The sequence below is a fragment of the Coptis chinensis genome, chromosome 9, assembly GCF_015680905.1.
Source record: "Coptis chinensis isolate HL-2020 chromosome 9, ASM1568090v1, whole genome shotgun sequence".
Taxonomy (NCBI): Eukaryota; Viridiplantae; Streptophyta; class Magnoliopsida; order Ranunculales; family Ranunculaceae; genus Coptis; species Coptis chinensis.
Genome location: NC_141464.1, coordinates 63,250,993 through 63,274,575, shown reverse-complemented (window position 1 = coordinate 63,274,575; position 23,583 = coordinate 63,250,993). Strand labels below are relative to the sequence as shown.

General features: G+C 35.5%; 4 protein-coding genes and 1 pseudogene across 17 annotated transcripts; 4 read left to right on the top strand and 1 right to left on the bottom strand.

Annotated features, from left to right (window-relative positions):
• The first annotated feature begins 237 nt into the window (after nucleotides 1-237).
• Nucleotides 238-859, top strand: LOC147477276 (uncharacterized; annotated as a pseudogene).
• A 3,557-nt stretch (nucleotides 860-4,416) lies between these two features.
• Nucleotides 4,417-20,160, top strand: LOC147477273 (uncharacterized). 12 transcript variants are annotated; one of them, XM_086583486.1, is made up of 8 exons: nucleotides 4,417-4,817; nucleotides 4,947-6,042; nucleotides 18,096-18,183; nucleotides 18,284-18,414; nucleotides 18,496-18,652; nucleotides 19,238-19,361; nucleotides 19,448-19,630; nucleotides 19,741-20,160. In XM_086583486.1, the coding sequence occupies exons 2-8, from the start codon at nucleotides 6,012-6,014 to the stop codon at nucleotides 19,864-19,866; spliced, it is 840 nt and encodes a 279-aa protein (XP_086439612.1). In that variant the 5' UTR covers nucleotides 4,417-4,817; nucleotides 4,947-6,011; the 3' UTR covers nucleotides 19,867-20,160. The 12 variants fall into 12 exon arrangements, 2 of the variants coding, with proteins under 2 accessions (XP_086439612.1, XP_086439613.1); XR_015208344.1 differs by lacking the exons at nucleotides 18,096-18,183; nucleotides 18,284-18,414; nucleotides 18,496-18,652; ... (1 more) ...; nucleotides 19,448-19,630; nucleotides 19,741-20,160 and adding exons at nucleotides 6,448-6,632; nucleotides 6,716-9,796; nucleotides 10,123-10,304; nucleotides 10,629-11,350 and having other exon boundaries at nucleotides 4,423-4,817; XR_015208340.1 differs by lacking the exons at nucleotides 18,096-18,183; nucleotides 18,284-18,414; nucleotides 18,496-18,652; ... (1 more) ...; nucleotides 19,448-19,630; nucleotides 19,741-20,160 and adding exons at nucleotides 6,448-6,632; nucleotides 6,716-9,796; nucleotides 10,065-10,304; nucleotides 10,629-11,350 and having other exon boundaries at nucleotides 4,423-4,817.
• Nucleotides 11,655-12,834, top strand: LOC147477275 (replication factor A protein 1-like). The gene is made up of 4 exons (XM_086583383.1): nucleotides 11,655-12,157; nucleotides 12,244-12,517; nucleotides 12,633-12,717; nucleotides 12,801-12,834. Exons 1-4 carry the CDS (start codon nucleotides 12,005-12,007, stop codon nucleotides 12,832-12,834), a joined length of 546 nt encoding a protein of 181 aa, XP_086439509.1. The 5' UTR covers nucleotides 11,655-12,004.
• On the top strand, nucleotides 12,862-16,180 carry LOC147477274 (uncharacterized). Of its 3 annotated transcripts, XR_015208348.1 has the most exons (7): nucleotides 12,862-12,927; nucleotides 13,392-13,488; nucleotides 13,582-13,678; nucleotides 13,755-14,527; nucleotides 14,821-14,882; nucleotides 15,338-15,812; nucleotides 15,910-16,180. XR_015208348.1 is itself a non-coding variant. In XM_086583489.1 (5 exons), exons 1-4 carry the CDS (start codon nucleotides 14,501-14,503, stop codon nucleotides 15,586-15,588), a joined length of 369 nt encoding a protein of 122 aa, XP_086439615.1. In that variant the 5' UTR covers nucleotides 14,315-14,500; the 3' UTR covers nucleotides 15,589-15,812; nucleotides 15,910-16,180. The 3 variants fall into 3 exon arrangements, 1 of the variants encoding a protein (XP_086439615.1); XR_015208349.1 differs by lacking the exon at nucleotides 13,392-13,488 and having other exon boundaries at nucleotides 12,909-12,927; XM_086583489.1 differs by lacking the exons at nucleotides 12,862-12,927; nucleotides 13,392-13,488; nucleotides 13,582-13,678 and adding an exon at nucleotides 14,721-14,749 and having other exon boundaries at nucleotides 14,315-14,527.
• Nucleotides 20,161-21,482: 1,322 nt separating the features above from the next.
• ENODL8 (early nodulin-like protein 8) lies at nucleotides 21,483-23,498 on the bottom strand. The gene is made up of 2 exons (XM_086583488.1): nucleotides 22,152-23,498; nucleotides 21,483-22,068 (listed from the first exon to the last, which is right to left on the bottom strand). Exons 1-2 carry the CDS (start codon nucleotides 22,438-22,440, stop codon nucleotides 21,683-21,685), a joined length of 675 nt encoding a protein of 224 aa, XP_086439614.1. The 5' UTR covers nucleotides 22,441-23,498; the 3' UTR covers nucleotides 21,483-21,682.
• Nucleotides 23,499-23,583: the final 85 nt, after the last annotated feature.

Sequence of the window (23,583 nt, the reverse complement as noted above, 5' to 3'; positions counted from 1 at the left end):
GCAATAATGAATCCACTTGGTGGCATCTCTTCTATGGGTATCTCACAAGATCATTTCCAAAGCATGGAAAAGAGTTTGCCAATTTGAACTCTCGAAGTTGCAGCAAGTGAAGCTACTTAAAGCCAGCGGGAGCAACGAATATTAGCAGAGGAGCAATCTAGGAATTCGTTGCTTATATTGTTGAAAAGCAAGAGTTGGAAGAAAGACTTGCCGCTTTATCAAAAAGACCTCGAAGCTATGGATGAAGCTGCTAACAAGGAACTTTCAAAGGAAGACAAGGATAGATTTGAGAAACAATTGCATGATATGGCAGTCATGGTTGAGAGACTGGAAAATAGTCGTCAGAAACTTCTGATGGAGATCGACTCACAATCTTCAGAGATAGAGAGGCTTTTTGAGGAAAATTATAATATCTGGGCCTCTTATGAAGAAGCAACCGTAGTGGTGGTACAATGGCAGAACCAGGTCAAAGACTGTCTTAGGTAGAATGAAGAACTCCGTGGTTTACTGGATAAATCATGAACTGAAAAGACTAGCATACTACCTATGGGTAACGCAAAGGTCCAGTCAAGATTTTTTTAAGCTGAGAAAGATCGTGGAAATGTTGCAGGTGCTAAAGTTTACACAGATGAATATTTGTTACTTGAGGGGCAACTTGCAAAAGAACAAAAGTAGAGTAGAGGAACTTTCTGCTGAGGTCATGAAGCTTTCTGCACAACTCCAACACGCTGTTCAAGCATATAATGGCCTTGCACGCATGTATAAACCTGTATTTCGAAACATTGAGAGCAGCCTCATGAAAATGAAGCAGGATGGCTCGCAGAATCCGATGAATGGTGATAAATTATACCGGTTTTGACTTCTAGATTTGTCATCCGGGGGATCTCCACACCGACATGTAATTACTTGTAGAACATGTTTTACCCGTTGGATTTTTGTTTTCTTTTGATCATATCTTGAACTAAAAAAGTAAAAGTGCTACGTTTGTAAGTGCAACTTTACCTGCTTTTAAATCATAGTCAAATTTCTTTCCTTGCCTTGTGAATAGCATTTTCCCAATAATGACTGCCCCATCCTAGAATTGAGTAAAACATTTCGCACAAGCTTAATTATGTAAAAGGGAACCCACAACTTAAAAATATGAATCGAACATAAGAACAAATTCAATTAAAAAAAAAAAAAAAAGATAGATGCATCTCTGCAAGATCAAACATTGTAGCAACACCAACTAACGATACTAATGCCACATCTCTCTCACTGATCCAGTATATAGGAGGAATGAAGAGAGACGTTGTTTGGGTGTTTTGTCTTCAAATGGGATTCATCGTAGGGCAGTGCTAGGAAGCCTACAAGATCTGTAGATTTCACAAAGATTGATAGAAATCTTCAAGAGATAAGACTAAGAGTACAGCTCTACAGCGGAAAAAAACCACCATCCAGACCGACAAATACTTTAATGGATTTAGTTTAGGAGGATTGAAGCTTCCAATCAAACATTGCATAAACAAAACTTTAAGAATAAGTCTGTTAAGAGCGAGAGAATAGTGTAGCGGCGGTGAGAGAGAGAGAGGGAGAAAACATAATATTGTTGCATTTTTTCAGATGATTTGAACCTCAGACTGAGGTTCTCATTGAAAACAAAAAATTCAAATGCAATAAAAAATATTTCTACAAACAATTTAAACAAGAAAAAAGAAATAAACAAAAAATAAAATACTTACTTTTAGATTTTAGAAAACTTTGTTGTAGTAGTAATCAGACTGATCCCTTTTCAAACAAGTTTAAGCGTAGCGAAGAAGTGAGTGTGCGAGAAACTAACGAGACTAAGAAAAAAAAAATGCGTAACAGTTAGGGTTTGCAATGGAAGGGGAAGAAAGTAGGCGTAACCCTAACATCAATCCCTTAATATCCAGTGAGAGGGAAAAACAATTGAGGTGAGCGGGAGAATTTTCATTGGAGAGGGGAACTTGGATTTCTCTATTGCGGTTTCCATAAGTGAGGACTGAGGAGTCTATTGACCGGTTCAATTCTTAGTGAGGAGTTTATTATTTTGGTATTTTTTTTTTTTGTAAAGTTGTTGACGGTTTTATTGAAAGCCAAAATGGTACAGCCTAGCTAGTGCCCAAAAAATTGTGAGAACGTTGACGGTTTATTCTATTGCTAATTTGACTGTTTTAGGAAACACCACCATATTTTCTTGATGCTTATGTTATACACGATATAATGTTGCAACAGCCGTTATAAAATTATTATATTTTTTTAACGTTTGTGTCATACACGACATAACGTTACAACAGCCGTCATAAATTTATTATATTTTCTTGACGTTTGTGTCATACACGACATAATGTTGTACTAACCGTCATAAATTTATTATATTTTCTTGACGCTTGTGTCATACACGACATAATATTGCAATAGCCGTCATAAAAATATTACTAAAACACCTATCTTGACGGTTTTTAACAAAGCCGTCAAGATAGATAAAAAAACAAGCGTCATAATATGTCATTTTTTTAGTAGTGTGGTTAGCAATATATAGGTTGAACTTGATCTTCATGAAGGCTTTAATCCCCAAAAACTTCAAAATTTCCCCCCAACAAAAAATAATAATTCACATTAGCTAACATATTGCAATGCCAATTCAAAATTCTTAAAAATAACATCATAAAGAATTGTTCATACAATAAAATCAGAATTTGAAGAGCATAAAGAAGTGTTCATCCAGTAAAGAAAATGTTGTAGTCGTTTACCCGGTGAACTTTTTTGCTTGATGAAGAATTGGGGTTTAGCAGGGAGTGTGATAAGATAGAGTTGGGTTTCCTTCCCGAGGAGATTGAGAAGAATCAAAACCAAGTGTTAATTAGAGGTTGGAGAAAAGACGGCTTCAACAGGTGAGAGAAATATGTGTTCGCATTGTGATAGGATGGGACACCCAGAATCACAGTCGAGAGGCTTAGATGACTAAAAATGATAGCTATTAAAACGTGGTAAGATAGTTTAGCGGTTGAAGGCTAGCTCGCCCACACCTCTATGTTGTTCTAAGAGGTTGCTAAAATAGTGTATTGATACAGGTTATACAACACCATAGCCTTTTCTTTGTGGGGTTGCATACCAGGTTATATATATATATGAAGTAGTCACTCAATCAAAACTTAAAAGGGTTAGTTAGACTTATCCCCCCATTACTAGTTGCAATTAGTGTTACCCCCCCATTTGAGTGATCCAACGGTCAGATTTCTTCATCTGAAAAAAGAATTTATCTCGTAACCGTTGGATCTTGCAATTGGGGGGTATCACTAATATTTTAGAAAACGAGGAGGTAACACTAATTGCAACTAGTAATAGGGGGGTAAGTCTAACTAACCCAACTTCAAAACTTCAAATTTACAGTAGAAGCTAAAACTAACTCAATGCGTATAAGAATTATGACAAAATAACTTTTGAAATTGATCGAAGTAGGTAAATAGGTAAATTCAGGCATTTTGTCCTGTTTCACGTACTGCCTATCCAGTTTAGTATCTTAGATTCCTAACTTTTTTCCGCTTACCTTTCATAACATCAGGTCCTCTTAACCAAAGCTCACCACCATTGCCTAGAGGCATACTACAGGAACCAGAGTTCCGATTCACAATTTTAGCCTGCATGTTTGGCGCCTTAAGTCCCACTGACGTATACTTACTGAATTTTCCTTTATTGAAGCAACGTGTCAATATTGCAGTGGAGTCAGACATGGCATAGCCCTGGAAAAATATAATGATTTTATCTATTCTAATAGAGAAAGCGAACTCCCCAAAAAAACGGTTTTTTGGTTCAACATGTTTGGCTAAAAAAAATACGCGTTATATTTTCCAAATTTACTCCCAAATTCGCTTATCTCATCTATATTACCCAAAAAAAATAAAAGGGTACACCGCACTTCTTCTCCGAACCGACGTCGCACCCTTTCACTTCGGTAATCTGCTTTAAAAACCCTCTTCAAACAAAACGGTTTCCCCGAAATTAATCGCTTACAAAAAAAAAACTGCTTCATCTCATGCTATTAAGTCGCTTCATCAGGGCTTCTCATAGAGAAATTTGGTGCGTCTGTCAATTAATTCGCTTCATCAGTCGCTTCATCAGTTCTTCATCAGCGCTTCATCAATGCATCTGTCAACCTTTAAAAAAGGTATCTTCCAAACAATAGATAAATTGTTATGGTTAGGATTATATTTTTGATTTACATTAATACATCTTCCTTTAATTCATTATTACATTTTTTCCTATTTGGACTTACGCATTGAATTGAATGTGACAGAATGGATTGCTCTATTGAACAAATGAGAGAACAAGCCCGTGAAAGATACAGAGTTCGAAGGCTACTTATGGATGCTGAGAGAATAAATACACAAAATGTTAGAAGGCGTGCAAGAAGTCTATTCTAATAGAGAAAGCGAACTCCCCAAAAAAACGGTTTTTTGGTTCAACATGTTTGGCTAAAAAAAATACGCGTTATATTTTCCAAATTTACTCCCAAATTCGCTTATCTCATCTATATTACCCAAAAAAAATAAAAGGGTACACCGCACTTCTTCTCCGAACCGACGTCGCACCCTTTCACTTCGGTAATCTGCTTTAAAAACCCTCTTCAAACAAAACGGTTTCCCCGAAATTAATCGCTTACAAAAAAAAAACTGCTTCATCTCATGCTATTAAGTCGCTTCATCAGGGCTTCTCATAGAGAAATTTGGTGCGTCTGTCAATTAATTCGCTTCATCAGTCGCTTCATCAGTTCTTCATCAGCGCTTCATCAATGCATCTGTCAACCTTTAAAAAAGGTATCTTCCAAACAATAGATAAATTGTTATGGTTAGGATTATATTTTTGATTTACATTAATACATCTTCCTTTAATTCATTATTACATTTTTTCCTATTTGGACTTACGCATTGAATTGAATGTGACAGAATGGATTGCTCTATTGAACAAATGAGAGAACAAGCCCGTGAAAGATACAGAGTTCGAAGGCTACTTATGGATGCTGAGAGAATAAATACACAAAATGTTAGAAGGCGTGCAAGAAGAAGACTTCTGAGAGACGAACAAAGACAGACCAATGCAGTCGGTGCAGTTGCGATGGATCAGAATATTACTTCTCAGAGTTCAGATACTTATAGTGGGGTTCAACAGACTCCAGTCACCACTTTTATGCGTAGACATCGAAACTGTGCGAGGAATTTCAGAGACTCAATCGCGTTTGTTGCGTTTCATCTGGCAGATACAAGGACCTGCAGATTTTGCGTGGCCGCATTGTTCAGTCGAGAGACATCTGATTTTTGTTGTAAATCTGGAAAGATTGTGCTTACTCAGATCGCATCCCCACCAGAAATCTTAGCACTTTTTTAGGACCAAACACCTATTGGTCGTGATTTTCGGCGTCAAATCCGCTCTTACAATCATGTCTTTTCGTTCACTTCGATGGGTGTGCAATTCGATAGGGATTTGGCTAATGAAGAACAAGGAGTTTATACATTTCGTGCTCAAGGTGGTGTGTACCATAGAATTGGAAGCCTTACTCCTGCTGAAGGAACCAAGCCTAGATTCTTGCAGATGTATATATACGATACTGATCACGAATTACAGCATCGTATGTCCGAGAACGATGGACTAAATTTGGAAATTGTTCAGAAAATCAAGACTGCATTGGATGCTAACTGTTTCGTTGGAGTGCTGAGACAGATTGGACAGCGCGATGACATAGCACAGTGTAGATTGATTATCAAGGAACAATCCCCTCATCAACGGCAGTACTCTCTTCCAAGTGCATCCCAAGTTGCTGCGGTAGTAGTTGGCGCAGCTGATGAAGAAATTAATAGTGGGAGGGAGATCATTGTTCAAGGCATGCATGGACAGTTGATCCCAGTGCCAGAAACAGCTGGCTACTATGATCCTTTGCAATACCCTTTACTTTTACCTTATGGGAGCTATGGGTGGGATCTTAATAGCAGGAGCAATAACGGAAATAGTGTGACATGCCGTGCATTTTATTCTTATGTGCTTCAGGTCAGAAACTCTTTATTTACATCTTCTTAAAAAGTGTACACATTTTACAAACCTTCTGTCCACCTCCTCTCCTAAATTTTTTTACTTTTTCCATACGAAATCACATGCACTTTGGTGTATTTTAAGGGACTGACTCTTGCTGACTTTGCCATACTTAATTTTATTTTTCCCAATCACAATTTGTTTACTTTACCCCATTATGTTGTTATTATTATTTTTTAGATTGGTTAAGCATGCTTGATCTTAATGTATACGGTTGCATAGAATATGCTTTGTTATACGATAGTAGGGTTGCTATCTTTTCCATGCTTTACTCCGCTTATGCATTCCCTTAATTTGTTGATGCCTTTAAACTATCATTTTGTATCTGATATGGTTATAATCGTTTAACTATATAATTTGTAGATTAGGCAGCATGATACCTCTCTTTTTCTTAGAGGTGGTCGTTTGCTTCAGCAATACATAGTTGACAACTACATAAAAATTGATAGTAGTAGATTGCGTTGGATTAGAAAAAAAACCAAGACACCCTTCGAGCTGAAATCTATCAAGGACTTCAAGATCGCTGCTTGCTGGTGAAAACAATGCAGGTAATATTGATTAAGTTATAAACATTTTTTTACATACTTCACTTATCTGCAATCATGACATTTACATCTTCTTACAATTGCAGCCAATGTTGGTCGAAAAACTGTTTTGCCCTCTTCTTACAATGGTAGTCCGCGTGATATGTATCAGCGATACCAGGACGAATGGCGTTGGTCCACAAATATGGAAAGCCTGACATATTTCTCACTATGACGATGCAACCCAGGATGGGGACGAGATTGTTTCAGACTAAAACCTGGCCAAACTTCACAGGATAGACCAGATTTGACCACGCGTGTATTTCGTGAAAAGTTAGAGGAATTAAAGAAGGATATCTATGAAGTTGGTGTTCTGGGTAAAGTCGTAGCTCATGTGCATGTTATTGAGTTCCAGAAAAGAGGGTTGCCACATGTTCACATGCTGCTTATTTTCAGTGAAGAGGACAAGCTGAAGGGGCCTGATGACTATGACAAGATAGTTAGGGCAGAAATACCTTATGAAGATGAAGAACCAGAATTATATCGTATTGTTCTTGAACATATGATACATGGTCCATGTGGAGTTGCATACAGGCGCACTCCATGTATGAAAACTGGAAAATGCAAAAGAAACTATCCCAAGCCTTTTGCACCTGTTACAACTCAGGGGAATGATACCTACCCGATATATCAAAGGCGTTATGACGGCCGTTCTGTCCCTCTTGGTGGGAGATCTAAAAAAATTGCCAACAATAGTTGGGTCGTTCCATATAACCCTTGGTTGCTGAGGAAATATAATTGTCATATTAATGTTGAAGTCTGCAGTAGCATTTCATCTGTTAAGTATCTCTACAAGTATGTTTACAAAGGACCTGACTGTGTATCTCTAGAAGTGCGACGTGGACCTGATTTTGATGAGATACAACACTTTGTTGATGGCAGATGGATTTGTGCACCTGAGGCTTTGTGGAGAATTTATAAATTTGCCTTGAGTAAGATTTATCCATCTGTTGAAAGACTACACATTCACTTGCCGAACAGGCAACATGTTCGGTACTATAGTCATCAGTCTGTCTCCAATGTACTTGCAGATGAGCTAAATTCTAGAACTATGCTAACAGAATTTTTCAAGTTAAACAGAGATGATCCTGAAGCAAGGCAATTATTATACAGAGAAATACCTGAATATTACCAGTGGCTTGCAAAAGAAAGGACTTGGGTCCGTCGATTATCGACATTGAAAGTTATTGGAAGAATATATACCATTCATCCTTCAGAAGGTGATGTATTTTTCCTCAGGGTTCTGCTGAATCATGTTAGGGGTCCCACATTTTTCCATGATATGCTTTATGTTAATGGTGAGAGATGCAAAACTTTCAAAGAAGCTGCTGAAAGACTTGGACTCTTAGAAAATGATGATAGTTATCGAGCATGCCTTGTAGAAGCTTCTAGAGTCAAAATGCCATCTGCTTTGAGAAGTTTATTTGTTACGCTTTTAGTCTACTGCCAACCAACAGGTGTGCGCAGATTATGGGATGAGTTTGTCATGGCGATGGCTGAGGATTATGCGAAGTTCTAACACTACGTGTTGAAGTATTGCACAATCAGGTTCTCAGTGATATAAGTAAACTCTTAGTACTACAAAACCGGGTAATATCTGATTATGATCTTCCTCCTGTAAATAAGGAATTACTTCTAGAGTCGTCCTTTTCTGAACTCCTACAGAATGAGCTGTCTGTTGTAGTGCCGCATGAAGATTTATTGTCTATTGATTGCTTGAATAAAGAACAGTTAACTGCTTACAGAGCTATTTTACAAGTGGTAGAAGAAAAAAAAAATGGAATTTTCTTTGTGGATGGCCCTGGGGGTACTGGAAAGACATACCTGTATCGTGCAATACTGGCTTCTATTAGGAAAGACGGGGGAATTGCTCTTGCCACAGCAACATCAGGAATCGCAGCCACCATATTACCCGGAGGAAGAACAGCTCATTCTAGATTCAAACTTCCGCTTTCTCCAAAACCTAACTCCATGTGTTTAGTCAGTAAAGGAACAGATTTAGCTAACCTCATCAAAAAAGCCAGTGTTATTATTTGGGATGAAATCACGATGACTCATCGCTACACTTTTGAGGCTTTAGACAAAACTTTTAGAGACCTCTTCGATGAAACACTCCCTTTTATTGAAAAAAGTTATGGTTATTGGAGGAGATTTCAGGCAAACACTACCAATAATACCTCGTGGTACAAGGACACAAACAATTAATGCATGTATTGTTAAGTCGGACTTATGGAAACAGGTTAGGATCTTTCGCTTGAAAGAAAACATGCGTACAAAATCTGATCCTTCTTATTCTGCTTATCTACTGAAGCTTGGAAATGCTGAAGAACCCTAACGAGAAAATGATATGATCAGAGTTCGGATGATATGGTTATCCCTTGGGAAAATGAAGATTCCATTGACAGATTGATTGACGCTGTCTTCCCAAATCTATCGACAATGCAAGGGACTTGAATTACATTGTGGATAGAGCTATATTGACACCTTTGAACAGCCATGTTAATAGATTGAATGATCGTGTTCTCAAATTCTTACCCGCCAGGAAGTTGTATTCTATTCATTTGATTCGGGTCGAGGATGATTTTCTTAATTTGTACCAACAAGAGTTGTTAAATAATATCTCTCCAGGAGGTCTGCCAGCTCATGAGTTGCGTCTTAAGATTGGTGCACCAATTATGTTGCTTAGAAATATAAATCCTGGGTATGGAATGTGCAATGGGACCAGGTTAGTCTGTCTGGGATTCGACACAAACCATATTCATGCAGAAATAGTAACCGGACATGCTGCTGGCAGAAAGGAATTTATACCTCGCATTCCTTTGAAAACCTCAGAAGATTTAAACTTGCCTTTTCAGCTTATAAGGAAGCAATTTCCAGTACGGCTGAGCTTTGCTTTGACTATAAACAAAGCACAAGGCCAGACAATCAAACATGTAGGTATTTATCTCCCGGAACCTGTCTTCAGTCATGGGCAGATGTATGTTGCTTTGTCGAGAGGTGTTTCTAGAGAATGTACAAAAATTATGGTGAAGAATGGAAGGTTACCAAGATTCCCTGGAACACACACCAGAAATGTTGTTTACAAAGAGGTCCTGTCTCAGTGTGACACATCCTTACAGCGACCATAGGTATTACACTACATATTACTCTCATGTGCTTCTAATGTATGATTTTTTTTTATTCTTATGTAACATTTGCGTTAAATTTACGAACTAACTATGCCGTTATCAAAGAAACTAGCTCCAGTAACTTTATGTCCTGGGAAATTTTTGGTTTCATCAAATCAAAACTTTCGTTTCTCCGAGTGAAACTAGCTATTTTGTTATAGGTTGGACATAAAGACGCATGATTGCTCAATAAAACCTCAAATTAAGGTTCACATATTTTTCTCTGCAGAGTGCTCATTGCGTATGAGAAAGGGTTGATTATTCTGTGGGATGTTTCTGAGGCCCAGGTTGTTTGTGTCAGAGGCTATAAGGATCTCCAATTGCGGGATGGGAAAGTAGATGGTTCTTCAAAAGCATCAAGTAGTTAAATTCTAGATGACATCTCTGACCATGAACAAGAGGATAAAGAGATAATCTCTCTCTCTTGGGCATCTTCTGACGGGTCTATCCTTGCTGTTAATAAGAATTGGTATGAACTCTGAACAACTATTCCAAACTCATGTTCTCAAGTGATAATAATTACGATATATGGAATTTTTCCTGTTTTTGTTTGTCAGGTTTGCTGCAATTACTTAAATAAGTATTATTCTTCTGTCATCCTCTATACATTCGTTTTAAGTTTGATCCTAACATCAGTCCTTGGGCTGCGCTTGAAGGTTTTGATGAACAATAACAAAGCAATAAATTATATGCATTCTTGAACTTTATAGTTTTACTTTTATATTTATAAAATATTTTATATCGAGTACAATCTTAAAAATTACGGATACTAAACCACGGAGAACATAGACAGGATCACAAATTCGGAGCTGCACTTGAAGGACATGAAGACAAATTTGGAAGAAGTGAGAAAGCAGAACAATGATCTTCAACAGAACCTGTTGGATTTGCAAGAACAGTTCACAAGCACACAATCAGATAAGGAATCCATACAAAGAAGCTATAAAGAGAAGGAGAGGGAAAACAAAGAATTGCATAGAGCAATCGCAAGATTACAGAGGACCTGCAGTGAGCAAGAGAAGACAATCAGTGGGCTTCACCAGGGACTTAGTGACGAAGTTGATAAGAACGTATCCTCTGGGAAATTTAAAAGTTATGTAGGTAAACTGCAAATGGAGCAAGTGAGATTGACAGGTGTGGAGCAGAACTTGGGAAGAGAAATTTAATCTTCTAGGCTTGAAACTGAGTCCCTTCGGCATGAGAACATTACTCTATTAGATCGGCTTAGATGCAGCGAAGTAGGGATGTCATCATGCTTCCGACTTGACCAGGAATTGCTTTCCCGAGTTGACTGCTTACAGAATCGAGGGCTATCGTTGTTTTCTCAGAGCAACCAGTTGTGTGAAAAGCTGCTTGAACTTGTCAAAGAGAAGTCAGGCCAGTGTTATGATGGATTAAATGGTCAAGAAGTTTATAAGAATCGTTTTAGACTTACAAAACTTAGAAAACATTTCTTTTCAATGTATATGTGGAATTCCGCTAGAAACAAAATCCATTAAGTTTAAAGTTTGTGAATGTTGAGCCTCTTTTTAATTTTTTCCCAGATCACTCATTGTTATTTCACACGATTGCCTTATATCTACGTTCTTAACTGGTATCTCTTCATTCCTCTTTTACAGAGGCACCGCTTCAGCAAGCCAACAAAGTAGTTACTGATTACCAAAAAAAAAACAAAAAAAAGTAGTTACTGAATACAGATTTTCTTAACTAACCAAAAACCGACACCTGTTCTAATGTATTCGACGAAGAAAATAGAAAAGATGTTCGAATCTGTTTCACAGCGTTTCGCGACGTTTCAACGTTGTGAGTATTCCTCAACTCCAAATATGTCTTACAACTCTAAAACTAACCAAAGCGTCTTTGGAGTAGTTTCATACTTTTCATATGAACATATTGTTGCTACTTGGTTTCATACAATCTCAATAATATTTAAATTTTCACTTTTTTTTTTCCTTTTTCCCGATAAACTTAAAATCCACTCTCTGTTTTGATGTTTAAATAGTTTAACCTTCTAACCATTGCATTCAAATTGTTTGATAAAAACACCCCCATAAGAGTCCCACTTCTAATATATATATATATGTGTTTCATGCAATGGTTTCCCTTTGTTTCCAGGGTTGACATTAACACTTACTACGTCCTTATCGTAAGCACGCCTTCGATACAAGAATGGCCATCAGGGATCACCACAACACATCTGAAATTGATGCTACTCGACAGCCATGGAAATTACTCGTCCGATTGTCAAGAGTTTGGAAAGTTTTTGACTCCATAGAAGAAGAAAAGCTCCAAAGTATAGATATGATTTTGATTGATAAACATGTGAGTAAAAAAACAAACAATTGTTACATTTCTTTTTTCAGTATTACTGTGCATTTCTTACTTCGCTTTTGCAATTTTTTCCCCAGGGTGATCAAATAAAAGCAATTGCTTATGAACATTATATTTCAAGACATAAGCATGCTCTGCAAGAGGGTAAAGTGTGTGAAATTAACAATTTCAACGTCGCTGCCTACAAAAGCGCTTACAAGCCTGTGGATCATGATTTTGTTATCTTTTTCAAATGGGATACCACTTTAAAGGTTCTTGATGGACAACACGCTACCATTCCGAACTATAACTTCTCTTTCGTTCCTTTCACCGATCTCAGACTACATTCTAAACAAATCGAACATTCTGTGGGTATGCCCTGTTGTCAATAAATTTACAAGTTCATTAAATATGCATATTCCATATGAATGCACATGTTCATACCTTGTTTTAATTATATATGTATAATTTTTTTTATGGTAAACAGATATTGTTGGCGTATTGTGCTCAGTGTCTGAAATGGAACAAGGAGTCATTGCCAAAAAAGGAAATATTTTCCTACAAGATGAAAGGTATATAATTTTGTCGTATTACACACAAACCAAATTGAATCTATTCCAACAACTTTGTTATGAACTTTTTCATTTATATGCAGGGGAAATAAATTGAGAGTTACATTGTGGATCTAAACTAGCTTCCTGAAATTGACAACAAGACCAATTTTTTTAAAACACAACCACCTGTCTTGATTGTTACATCTGCAAGTGTTAATTTTTTCAAAGGTAAACCTTAAATCACAACTTCTCAAGTGGTTATAATTCTAAGCTATTAAATTGTTGTCGCGTTATTGATTAGTATATAAAAAATTTAATGGAAAATTGTCATTTCTGTAGAATTATCTACTTATAATGACTTATATTTGCATATAAATAATATTGTCTTATTATGTTCAAACTCATTTTTGCCTCCACTTAACTAAATTCCTCATTCAACAACTGCATATGTCGGGGACCAATGCCTTTTTAAATATGTGTGTTCTGGAATGCATAACGTGGATATTTGAATATAGTCCAGACTTTGTGACTCTCATTAACTCAGCTGCTCCATTCGTCATTTCCATTATTTTTAACCTTTTCTTTCTCTTTCTTTTTTTTTAAAAAATTCTTCGATGATAGTATATATGACTTTCTTAGGACACTATATATGTCAGTATGTCTCAAGTCCCTCATCAGTATGCCTTTCTTAGGACAAGCAGGCGTTTACGATGTATCCACTACAAGGTCTTCAAAAATCTATTCAAATTTAGGCATTCCAGAAGTACAGCCTTTGCTAATTTTTAGCAGGTATAAATCATATGCCTAACGACACTTTCATAAAAATATTATTAACATTATAATTACTATTATGAGTTATGCTCACTATATTAAAATTTTCAGGTCTCGATCGAAAGTTACTATGCTGCATGGTGCAAAGCATAGGCAAGAACATAATAACAATGAAAAAAAATAAGAAATTATATGTTGGCATGCAAAGGTAAATGTTTGGGTATATATTTTTTTTAGTGTGTTTAACATGTTTTTGTTTATCATTTGTTCTCGCTTTTTTATAGGTTGCCGAAGAGGATATCAATACAATTTTCTGTCCAAGCTGCAAACGATCGCCCTTTTCTTTAGTTAATACTGATATTAATTCATAGCTTTAGTTTTAAGTCATAGTTTACATGATGATTACATAATGATTACACGATGATTTTTTTTATTGACGTTGATCACTTTTGTTTTAAGTCATAGTTGTTGATCTGATGATAGCCTCAAATTCAAACAGAACTTGATAAAAAATAGTTGTCACTCACAACAGTACTTAATAAATTGTTTACTTTCAAGTGGCATTTATGCGAACTATTAACAAAATAAATAAAACTATTCGATACCCATTTCTAAGCAACAACGTACATACTAACTAAACTAAAGACTCATGATTCTTTACATTAACTCATGATTCTTTACATTAATCAGTACAAATACCATTATTACCTACTCCAAAATACATATAAATATGGACCATGGCGACACATTATTTTCACTCCTTCGAGAATAGAGATGCATTGACAGGACTGCACGTGAGCACCTGACTAATTCACACAAAAAAAACTATATTAACTCGAACTGCACGTGAGCCTTGGATGGTGGACTCGATACTTTACTAATTACTAATTAAACAAAGCAACCTTCCGAAGGGGTGCGTCGATTTAAAGTGTAATTTCCATGGGTTCTCGCCGGTTCCAAACTTCAACGGCACTATATAAATTTTATTCCGCCTTCACCATTTCTTAGTAAAAGAATACAACAGCATTTGATGCGGGATAAACTTAAAAATGAACAGGTACTTTTTCATTCAGACTTTTATCAAAGTTTTTGTAAGAGTATTCTGCTATCAATTTAAAAAATTCGCTGATTGATTGTCAAATCTATTTTCCTTTTTTTCCATTATTCCCTAGATGTCGTGCTTTAAGATATAATTCTCTCATACCCATGATTGTTTATATATAATACCTAATTCAATGACCACTATCCAGATTAATTGGCCCTCTTTCCTTAAGCACAGGTATTTTCATGTTTTTTTTTTTTTTTTATTCAAATTATTTGACATAAATAAATACCATGCCTACATAACAGGTCAATGGACGCCTTCATACTACTGTTGTTTGCATTTCTTGCAAGGTTGATACGACTAAGAGGTAACTTGCATTGACACAGTTAAATTTAGATGTTTTTCCAGACTTCATGCTTTTCCCTAAACTAATTTGATAGAGAGTGAAAAGAGGAAAAAAAATCCACAATATGAACTAACTTTGACAATTTATATCTCCATGACTGCAACCAATATCAAAACTGTTCTTTTATTGTCACACACTTACAATATATCAGTCCATAAATGTAGCTGAATTATTGTTTTGCCTCTAATTCTTAGCAATATTTTCATATTTATTTCAGAATTTAGTGCATTAATTATTTGATTTTAAATCATACCAGTATAGTTTGAGTTTAATGTACTATTGCATTTTGCCAGACAGAAACTTTTACTGTATAAACATTTAGCAAATTAGGAATGCTATCTTAATTCATATACCGTCGTTTGTTATGTTATACTATACTATTATTTGTATTCAACCAGCTACTTTGCACTTTGTAGAGCGTACTCGGAATGATCGTGTACTGAGGGTTGTTACAACTTTGCAGTATACACGTGAATTGCATCCAGCTATCGTTTTCAGTCACAATTTAATTCTATGTAGAAGAGGAATGCATGGACAAGCACCACATTACAGAAGAACACTTAGTGAATTCTATGCAAGTCAACTCGTCCCCAAACGAAGTGTACAATTTGATCAGAGCTGGTCGTTTGCATCAACAATATGTAATGGATGCCAACACACATATTGAAGATGCAAGGTTGAATTATTATAGGTGGTCGTCAAAGCCCCTTACTCTTTCTCTGACTTTTGGCTTCAACCCAAATTGGTATGAGATCAAATTCTTTCTGAACCAAAACATGAGACAACAAGCAGCTGATAGGTTCGATATTGTTCATCGGGTTTTCAGAATTAAATTAAATCAATTCATGCAAAGTTTGTACCAACAACCACTACATCGTAGAAGAGTTACAGGTACTGATAAAGAATGCCTTAATTATTATTATTTTAAAAACAAAAATTGGTAATATTAGTACGACTAACATGCTCATTTCTGTTACTTTCCTAACAGCAATGTACGAAGTTGAATTTCAAAGTAGAGGGTTGCCGCATGCACACATCTTTCTGACTATACACTGATCCAAGAGACATGCTGTCATTTGTTATTACCTATGTAGCTTCACTGAAAGTAAAAACGTTCCAAAAGCAGTATTATTGTGAATGTGATTCGCAACCGTTTTTCCCCACAATAGATTATTGTGAATGTAGCTTTGTTATATACTTCTCTCTATTATTTGTATGAACACCGTATCTGATTATCAAATTATTCTGCATTATTAGTAGATTCTTTGCATGCCCACTCTACAGTTATGGTACAAATAACACGTAAGTTAAGAGGGGCATCCCATTATGGATCATATCAAACAGGCAATACTTCCGTTAACAATTTTTGCAGGAAACTTTGTTTACAATATTTAATCCAAACAAGAGACCTATCATAATCACGACAATACGATGCGTGAAACATGTTTGTTAACAAGTAATTAAAAAAGAAATTTATAGGGAATAATGTTAGGACTAATAAGCCTATCAACGCCTCTACTACTACTGTAACTCTGTAACAATATTCATGAAAGTGTAATAAACTTTTAACAGCACTAAAAAAAACAGGTCAAACCGAATTGAGTTGAGTGAATTCAATTGGATGTGAAAGGTCATAATTGTTTTGGGCTTCCATGAGTACATATGTACACGACTTTAGTATACACAACAATGGCCTATTTTGGAAACCTCATTAACCGTCTCTACTCTCTCACACCCCTTCGCCCAGATTTTCTACCAGTTAACAAAAATGGCCTATTTTGGAAACCTCCTTAACCGTCTCTACTCTCTCGCACCCCTTCGCCCAGATTTTCTACCAGTTAACAAAAAGGAAAAAAAAAATTACCTTACAACATTTCAAATAAACTAACTCGCAACGGTTCTAAGCAAAAAAAAAAAAAAAAAATATATATATATATATATATATATATATATGTATTACCGCTCTGAAATAAAAGCATACAGCCTTGGGGTTGTTTCTCACTTCTCATATACTCGTTTACATGCAAGTTGATGAGTAAGAATTTGCAATTCCATCTTTTTTTTTCGCTTTTTCGCTATTAGTACATATACTATTACTAATTATCAATTGACATATAAACAACAGGTTCTTTGGACAAAAAATGGACGCCAGAAATGATCACTACGTCGCCGAAGTTGATGGGACTCGAAAACCATGGAAACTGGTTGTCAGATTGTCAAGAGTTTGCAAGGTGTATAACTTTGAAGATGAAAAAGAACTCCAGAGTATGGATATCATATTTATTGATGCTAAGGTCATATACTGAACATACGTATTTTTATTGAAATCTTTGATGTACCAATTTTCGATTTATTTTATGCTTTCTTATTATTCCTTCGAATACTGCAGGGTGATCAAATACAAGGAATCATCACAGGAAATTATATATCAAAATATAAGCAGGCCTTGCAGGAGGGTAACATATGTAAACTTCAAAATTTTAGCGTCGGTGTCGCTAAAAGCAATTACAAGCCTGTTGATCATGGTTTCAAGTTATATTTTAAATGGGATACCATACTTAAGGTTCTTGATGATCATTCTACTGATATCCCGAAATACAAGTTCAATTTGGTACCATTTAACAATCTTCACATTCACCATGGACAAAAAGACTATTCCATCGGTATGATTTCTCCCAAGTAGACTAATTTCAATAAAGGCATCCCTTCATTAAATATGAAAAATTGTTGTTGCCACTTTACTACGTTTTTATAACTCAATTCCTTAACGATCATTTTTCTATCTTAAACAGACGTTATGGGCATACTTCATTCAGTTTGTGAAATACAAGAACCAAGTGGAAATATATCCAAGAAAAGAGAGATTTACTTACAAGGTGAGGGGTAACAATTTTCAGTTCTATTAATTTCCATTTAATCAATTAAACATGTTTCATCATCTTATCTTATGCACTACATAACTTTCCAGGGAAAAAAATAAGGGTTTCTGTTGTGGAGAAACAAAGCTAATGAAATTGAGAATGATAACATTTCTTCAAGTACACCTGCACCTGTTTTTATTATTACATCCGTAGTTGTCAATTTATTCAATGGTGAGCTTTTTAATTCGATTTAAATCGAAGACGAACTCAACTGAGATTACTTGTTGCTTACTATGAATAATTATTTCTCCAGATATTTACTGTGTATCCTCTACATCATCGACACGGATTTATTCGAATCTTGAGATCCCAGAGACACAGCCTTTACTACAGATTACCAGGTATTATGCAAATGCTTCATAAATCTTCAAAAAACTGAACTCCACATTTAAATCCGTATTAAGTATTTAATTATTCGGAACTAATACATCTAAAATGCAGGTCCCAACAGAAACAAATCAGTTTCCTATCAAACTATTCAATCGTAGACTACATGTCAGAAAATTGCCGCAATACCTACCAAAAAACATTACAAGAGATTATTGATGCAGTAAAGACAGACAAGCCCGTGGTAAGAGTATACAAGTTATAGTGATCAGCTTTTGTTATCTTAAATAGATTAGACATTAACAAAGTTTCTTTAAAAAAAAAAGGTGCAGTGTTCACATGTCAATGCACAATAACTGGTGTTATACATGATCGTGAGCCTTTCTATTTATCTTGCGGAAAGTGCAGCAAGAAAGTGACAAACAGAATAACGGGAAAATGGTGTGAAAAGTGCAACCGTGTTGTTACAAATATTGTTGCAAGGTATTCATCAAAACAATAAAATTAAATAGGCATGTACTGTATTAATAAATAGAATATAATTTTATTTTCCAAATATACCTGTCGTCATCTAACTATTTTTTATAAAGTTGTATTGTGTTTATCATCATCTACCATGATTTTGTGTCGAGTAGTGAAATCATCCAGAATATGCTTTCATTCTCTGTCATGAGATAGGCCTTTTACTTGTATGTATAGTATGGCCTCTAGAAAGTCGAACAAACATGAGTACAAATGGAAAAGAGCTATAATGGATTTTTGGGTTATTCTGGTCGAGTTGTAGATTACTCAGGGTTGTATTAGTTTTGTGTAGCTTAATCAAAATTTTAGGTAGTGTGCATTCGTGATTAAAATTTTGGAGCAGGAACTTCATCTATATAGTAAAATGTCCATATTGTTCTTTGCCGGATACTGGTCGATATTCGATATTAGTTATGCGAACTATATTTTGCGAATAAATTCTCTCTGCCTCCATAGTCTGCAGTCTGCACATCTGACATAGCATCTAGATTATTGTTTTTCAGGACATGTTCAACACTTAAATTTTGAATTGTCTATTTCAAAAAGGTATTACGTTCGCATCGATGTTCGGGATCCAACAATCGAGTCACAGCAACTTGTTATTTTTGGGTCTGAAGCTGAAAAACTCATTTCAGTTCCAATTGAAGATTTGGTTGCTATGAATGACCAGGTTTGTCTGATATTTTTCAAGTGAAAGATACCATTCATACGGACTTCACACTTGACTATGTTACAATTTCATTTTTTTTTTCTCAGGATGGAGGTCCGCAAATGATTAAGGAAATTTTGAATGAAAAACTGATTGGGTTATCACTTTCATTTGAGCTCAAAATAAGTCAATTCAATTTGAATAATCCAAATGCAGCGTTGACAGCTAATAGAATTTTTCAAACACATGATGCTGATAAAGTTTGTGAATCATCAATAAAGAAACAAAAGGTTGTGGTTCTGTATATACATATCTATATGCCAATCATATGCAGTTTTTATACAATATTTTTTTTATTGTACTAGAAACACATTAATTGAGTACTCTTTCATTGATATAGCTTATTGTTGAAGATACCACTCTCGAGGCTTCTACACCAACTCCAAAGAGTTACCCCAAATCTGGACGGAAATCAAACCGCCAAAAAAAACCTTCATATAAGGTAACAAAATTAATATTGTCCTAATTATTTTGTATCCCACATTGTGTTTGTTCCATAAATAACAACATCATCGTTTATTTATGTGCAGAAAAAGTTTGGGTGAAGATGTAATATGTTTACAATAGCAGCGGCTTGGAATGTTGGAATGTTTGCTTTTGTGTTAGAGAATGATTTTTTTTTTGTACTTTTGTAGAAGACATAATAACTTGTGAAGTTTATTTTTTGCATTAGACATATTATTATGTACAACATTTCAATTATACTTTACTTATAATCTTATATGCCAGATCAATTATTTTATACAAACAAATTTTTTTCTTTTGTGAATTTTCAATCATTATTTTGTATTCAATACCACAAAATAATTCGGCCATTGCAGGCGCAGCGCGCGTGCAGTTTTGCTAGTATTAAGAATGTATGCAACAATCAGTCACTTCTACATTTCCAATGGAATCGCATCTTAGGTCAAAATACATTCACAGATAAATAAAACTTAATTTGGTCGCCAAGTAGAATCCCAAGTAGAACTTCTCATGCATGTGTGCAGTTTAAGAAGCAGGCGAAGCCCGATGCACTTGAACTTTATTAAGGTGATTCGGAAAGATACACATTGGTTTGGATTTTGAGGAAGATGTTGAGAGAAGTACCTCGCCCCCACCCCCATCTCGAATATATTGACTACCGTTGAAGTATAAAGCACAAATAGCTGGAATACCAATACACTGAGTTTCATTCTGTTACTCGCTTCTCCAATGCCAACAACGAAGTTCCCGGGAGATGGATCATCTTCGCTTTTCTTCTGCAGTAACTTTTAGAAGAACATGATTTTCTTCATCTGAGAGTAGTGCCACAGAGCTATTGGATCTAAAAGAAACATTTGTCAACCAGAAATACTTGTGTGTTCCATTCAAAAGCACAATATTTCCATCCTCACCTATTTTTAGAACTCTAGAGGAATCTGGAATCCAATAATGGTTTTCTAGACACCCATACAGCAGTTACTAGATCGAATTAGTAGGACTAAAGAAACCTAACTCACAGATTTCACCACTGGAATCTAGTGTTTATCCATCACTGGTGATTGTTTCTGTCGAGGGCACAGACATAAAAGAGGACAAAGATGAAAATAAAGAGTTTATTTCCAGTCTCTTGTGGCCATTTGCATCAATGTATCATGTTTTGAACGAATAGAGTGTTCTGTGAACGAACCTGTTTGGCTTAATTATGAGGTCGGTTATTTGAACTGGTTCATACACTTGATGACCATGAAAATTTTGAATTTTTAAGCGATTTGCCGGAGTAAATGTAGACTTGAAGCTATTATCAGAACAATTAAAAAAAAATGTTAGTGAACAAGCATCAGGGTCCTATTTCTTGAGAAAAAAAAAATGATGACAAACATTTCAGAAGAACACAGGAACATAAACAAGATTTTCCTTGGACATTCTATCACGTTCGAAGCCTAATGATATCAAAGATAATGCTATTTGTCAAAAGGTCGTTGCAAATAATTTCTGATATAATCAAGGTACAATAATGTTATTTTAGGAATTAAAACGGGAAACACACTGAATAATAAGGATAGAATCCCATATGCATGAACATGAACTCAACTCTTATGTAGAACTAGAAGGAAAATGTACTACTCAAAAACATTTTATTTTTCTAAGAGATCGAAATGAATAACAACAATAGAATCCCATATGCATCAATCTGCCAAAAGCATTGAAATATACAAGAAAAAAAAAAAAAATACTCTGCCAATTAATACAAATGAATTGGAAACATTCTCACTTGTCTGTTTTCTTGGATACTTGTAATCTATCTCAAATTATCTTCTCTACACGGCGCCATTAAGTGCGATTGTAACTAGTCCCAATACAACTACAATCAAACCCGAAAACACTTGCAATGGCATAGACGACGAAGTCGAAGGAATAGATCCAAATGCATTCTGATAAGAAGGTGCGGTATCTGGCAATATTGATGGACCATATGAGGGTGAAAATGCAGACCCATCTCCAGTTAATACCGAAATTGCGAGCTTTTGCGATTTTTCGCAATGCCCAGGTTCTCCACTACTGAAGAAGTATTTACCTGGGGTAGTAATGTTAAACAGCGAATTCCCATCTTTCATATATAAGATTGGATCTTTTAGATTGCAGATCTGGAAGGCTTGTTCTGTGACTTGAATGATTGAATCTTGACTTGGTGGGTATAGAAACACTGCAAACAATTATAAGATGAAGACAATTAATCCAAAATACTATTTATGTTTTCTTAGGAGTAGCTAAAGAGTGAGAACTTACGTAGTGAATCTCCAAGCTGGAAGTTATGTTTCTTGGGCCAAATAGTGTAGACATTTTTATTGGCTGAAGTGGGAATGCCCCAAGCATCTAAATCTCCAACTTTGTATTGGTAGGAAATGATTTTGATTTGAAGCAAGACTAGTAACTTGACTGTACAAAACAGTTGGCACTTTGTGATCCCAAGAACTGCCATATCTCTCTCTCTCTCAAATCTAGGAGGAAGCTTAGCTAGCTTACGGGTCTGAGTGAGAGATTGGTGGAGGGAAGATAGATATAATTGTAATGACATCAGTTTACATTAATCCCCATCCACTATAAAGAAAACAAAAATGGTCATGTGCTGTTGTCCCTTGATTTTCTTCTAACTGTACTGGCATTTGTGGATCATGAAAATCTATTGGATTTCACCGAGCTTAGAGCCTAAGATTGTTAAGTTTACCTCATATTTAAATATGGGACGTTAAAATATATTGCCCACTTACACTTTAAACATTATTTGAGCTTTTGTTAATCTCCAAATATTCAATATTTAGAGAAGTGGGAATGTGGGATCAAGCTCTTTTTCTTTTTCCTGGTAATCTGGATTAGTGATTAAAGAAGTATAATGTTGAGTCACTTATCAGAAGGTTGAGGGTGAATTGGGACTTTCATAAGAGTGTCAACTAGCAACATATTTGATAGTTGGACATGTGCTAGACTATACCGGCATTTCAGCCAGAATATGATTGAATGCTGCATGGAGGTGGGGTTCCTGTAATTTGTTTTGATTGATAATCAAACATTATTAGTGGAAGAGTGTTGGGTGGCATGAGAGCAACAGCGAAACCTGTCTATAATAATTCCACATGGGGATTTTGATCTCTAGTCATCACCCGGCATGTTTTCATAACAAATTAATGAAATAAGCTCTTTAGATCAATTATGCCAAAGGCCAAATACTAGATCCTTACTTTCGTCTTTATTTATTTATTTATTTTTGATAAATTCTTCATTTCAGTAATCTAAAAGATAACAGATGGAAATGAGTATCCATCATACACACACAGATCACTAAGACCCCTGTCTTTTGACCAAATGGCTAGTCCATTAGCCTTACTATTACAAGCATTAGTCGTACTTCTAAAAAGACAAGATTCACTTTCTTTTCTCATTATTGTTGTGTATATATTCCCCTATTTCTCTTTTGAATCCTCCAAGTTCGTTAATCATGTAAAAAGCATTCAGCTCTTTTAAGTGGTGAAACAGTCTGAGTGTGACTTCATAAATTACATCCAAAATGAACTGAACTTCAAATAAGTTTGAATTTTCTGAAGATGTTCCAGAACAAAGCTTAAATACACAAGTTAAACAGAAATAAACTCCATATACAAAATGCAAGTCAGTGAGTAGGAGGACGATGGGGAAACAATGTGTTTATATGGAGCAGGAGGTC

Coding starts and splice junctions, on each gene's coding strand:
- LOC147477273 (XM_086583486.1), top strand. CDS start 6,012: ATGCCGTGCATTTTATTCTTATGTGCTTCAG. Junction 18,653..19,237: donor GTTACAAATATTGTTGCAAG/GTATTCATCAAA, acceptor TATTTCAAAAAG/GTATTACGTTCGCATCGATG. Junction 19,362..19,447: donor TGGTTGCTATGAATGACCAG/GTTTGTCTGATA, acceptor TTTTTTTCTCAG/GATGGAGGTCCGCAAATGAT.
- LOC147477275 (XM_086583383.1), top strand. CDS start 12,005: ATGGCCATCAGGGATCACCACAACACATCTGAAATTGATGCTACTCGA. Junction 12,518..12,632: donor ACAAATCGAACATTCTGTGG/GTATGCCCTGTT, acceptor TATGGTAAACAG/ATATTGTTGGCGTATTGTGC. Junction 12,718..12,800: donor ATTTTCCTACAAGATGAAAG/GTATATAATTTT, acceptor ATTTATATGCAG/GGGAAATAAATTGAGAGTTA.
- LOC147477274 (XM_086583489.1), top strand. CDS start 14,501: ATGCGGGATAAACTTAAAAATGAACAG. Junction 14,528..14,720: donor ATAAACTTAAAAATGAACAG/GTACTTTTTCAT, acceptor ACCACTATCCAG/ATTAATTGGCCCTCTTTCCT. Junction 14,750..14,820: donor CCCTCTTTCCTTAAGCACAG/GTATTTTCATGT, acceptor CCTACATAACAG/GTCAATGGACGCCTTCATAC.
- ENODL8 (XM_086583488.1), bottom strand. CDS start 22,440: ATGTCATTACAATTATATCTATCTTCCCTCCACCAATCTCTCACTCAG. Junction 22,069..22,151: donor CCAGCTTGGAGATTCACTAC/GTAAGTTCTCAC, acceptor AATTGTTTGCAG/TGTTTCTATACCCACCAAGT.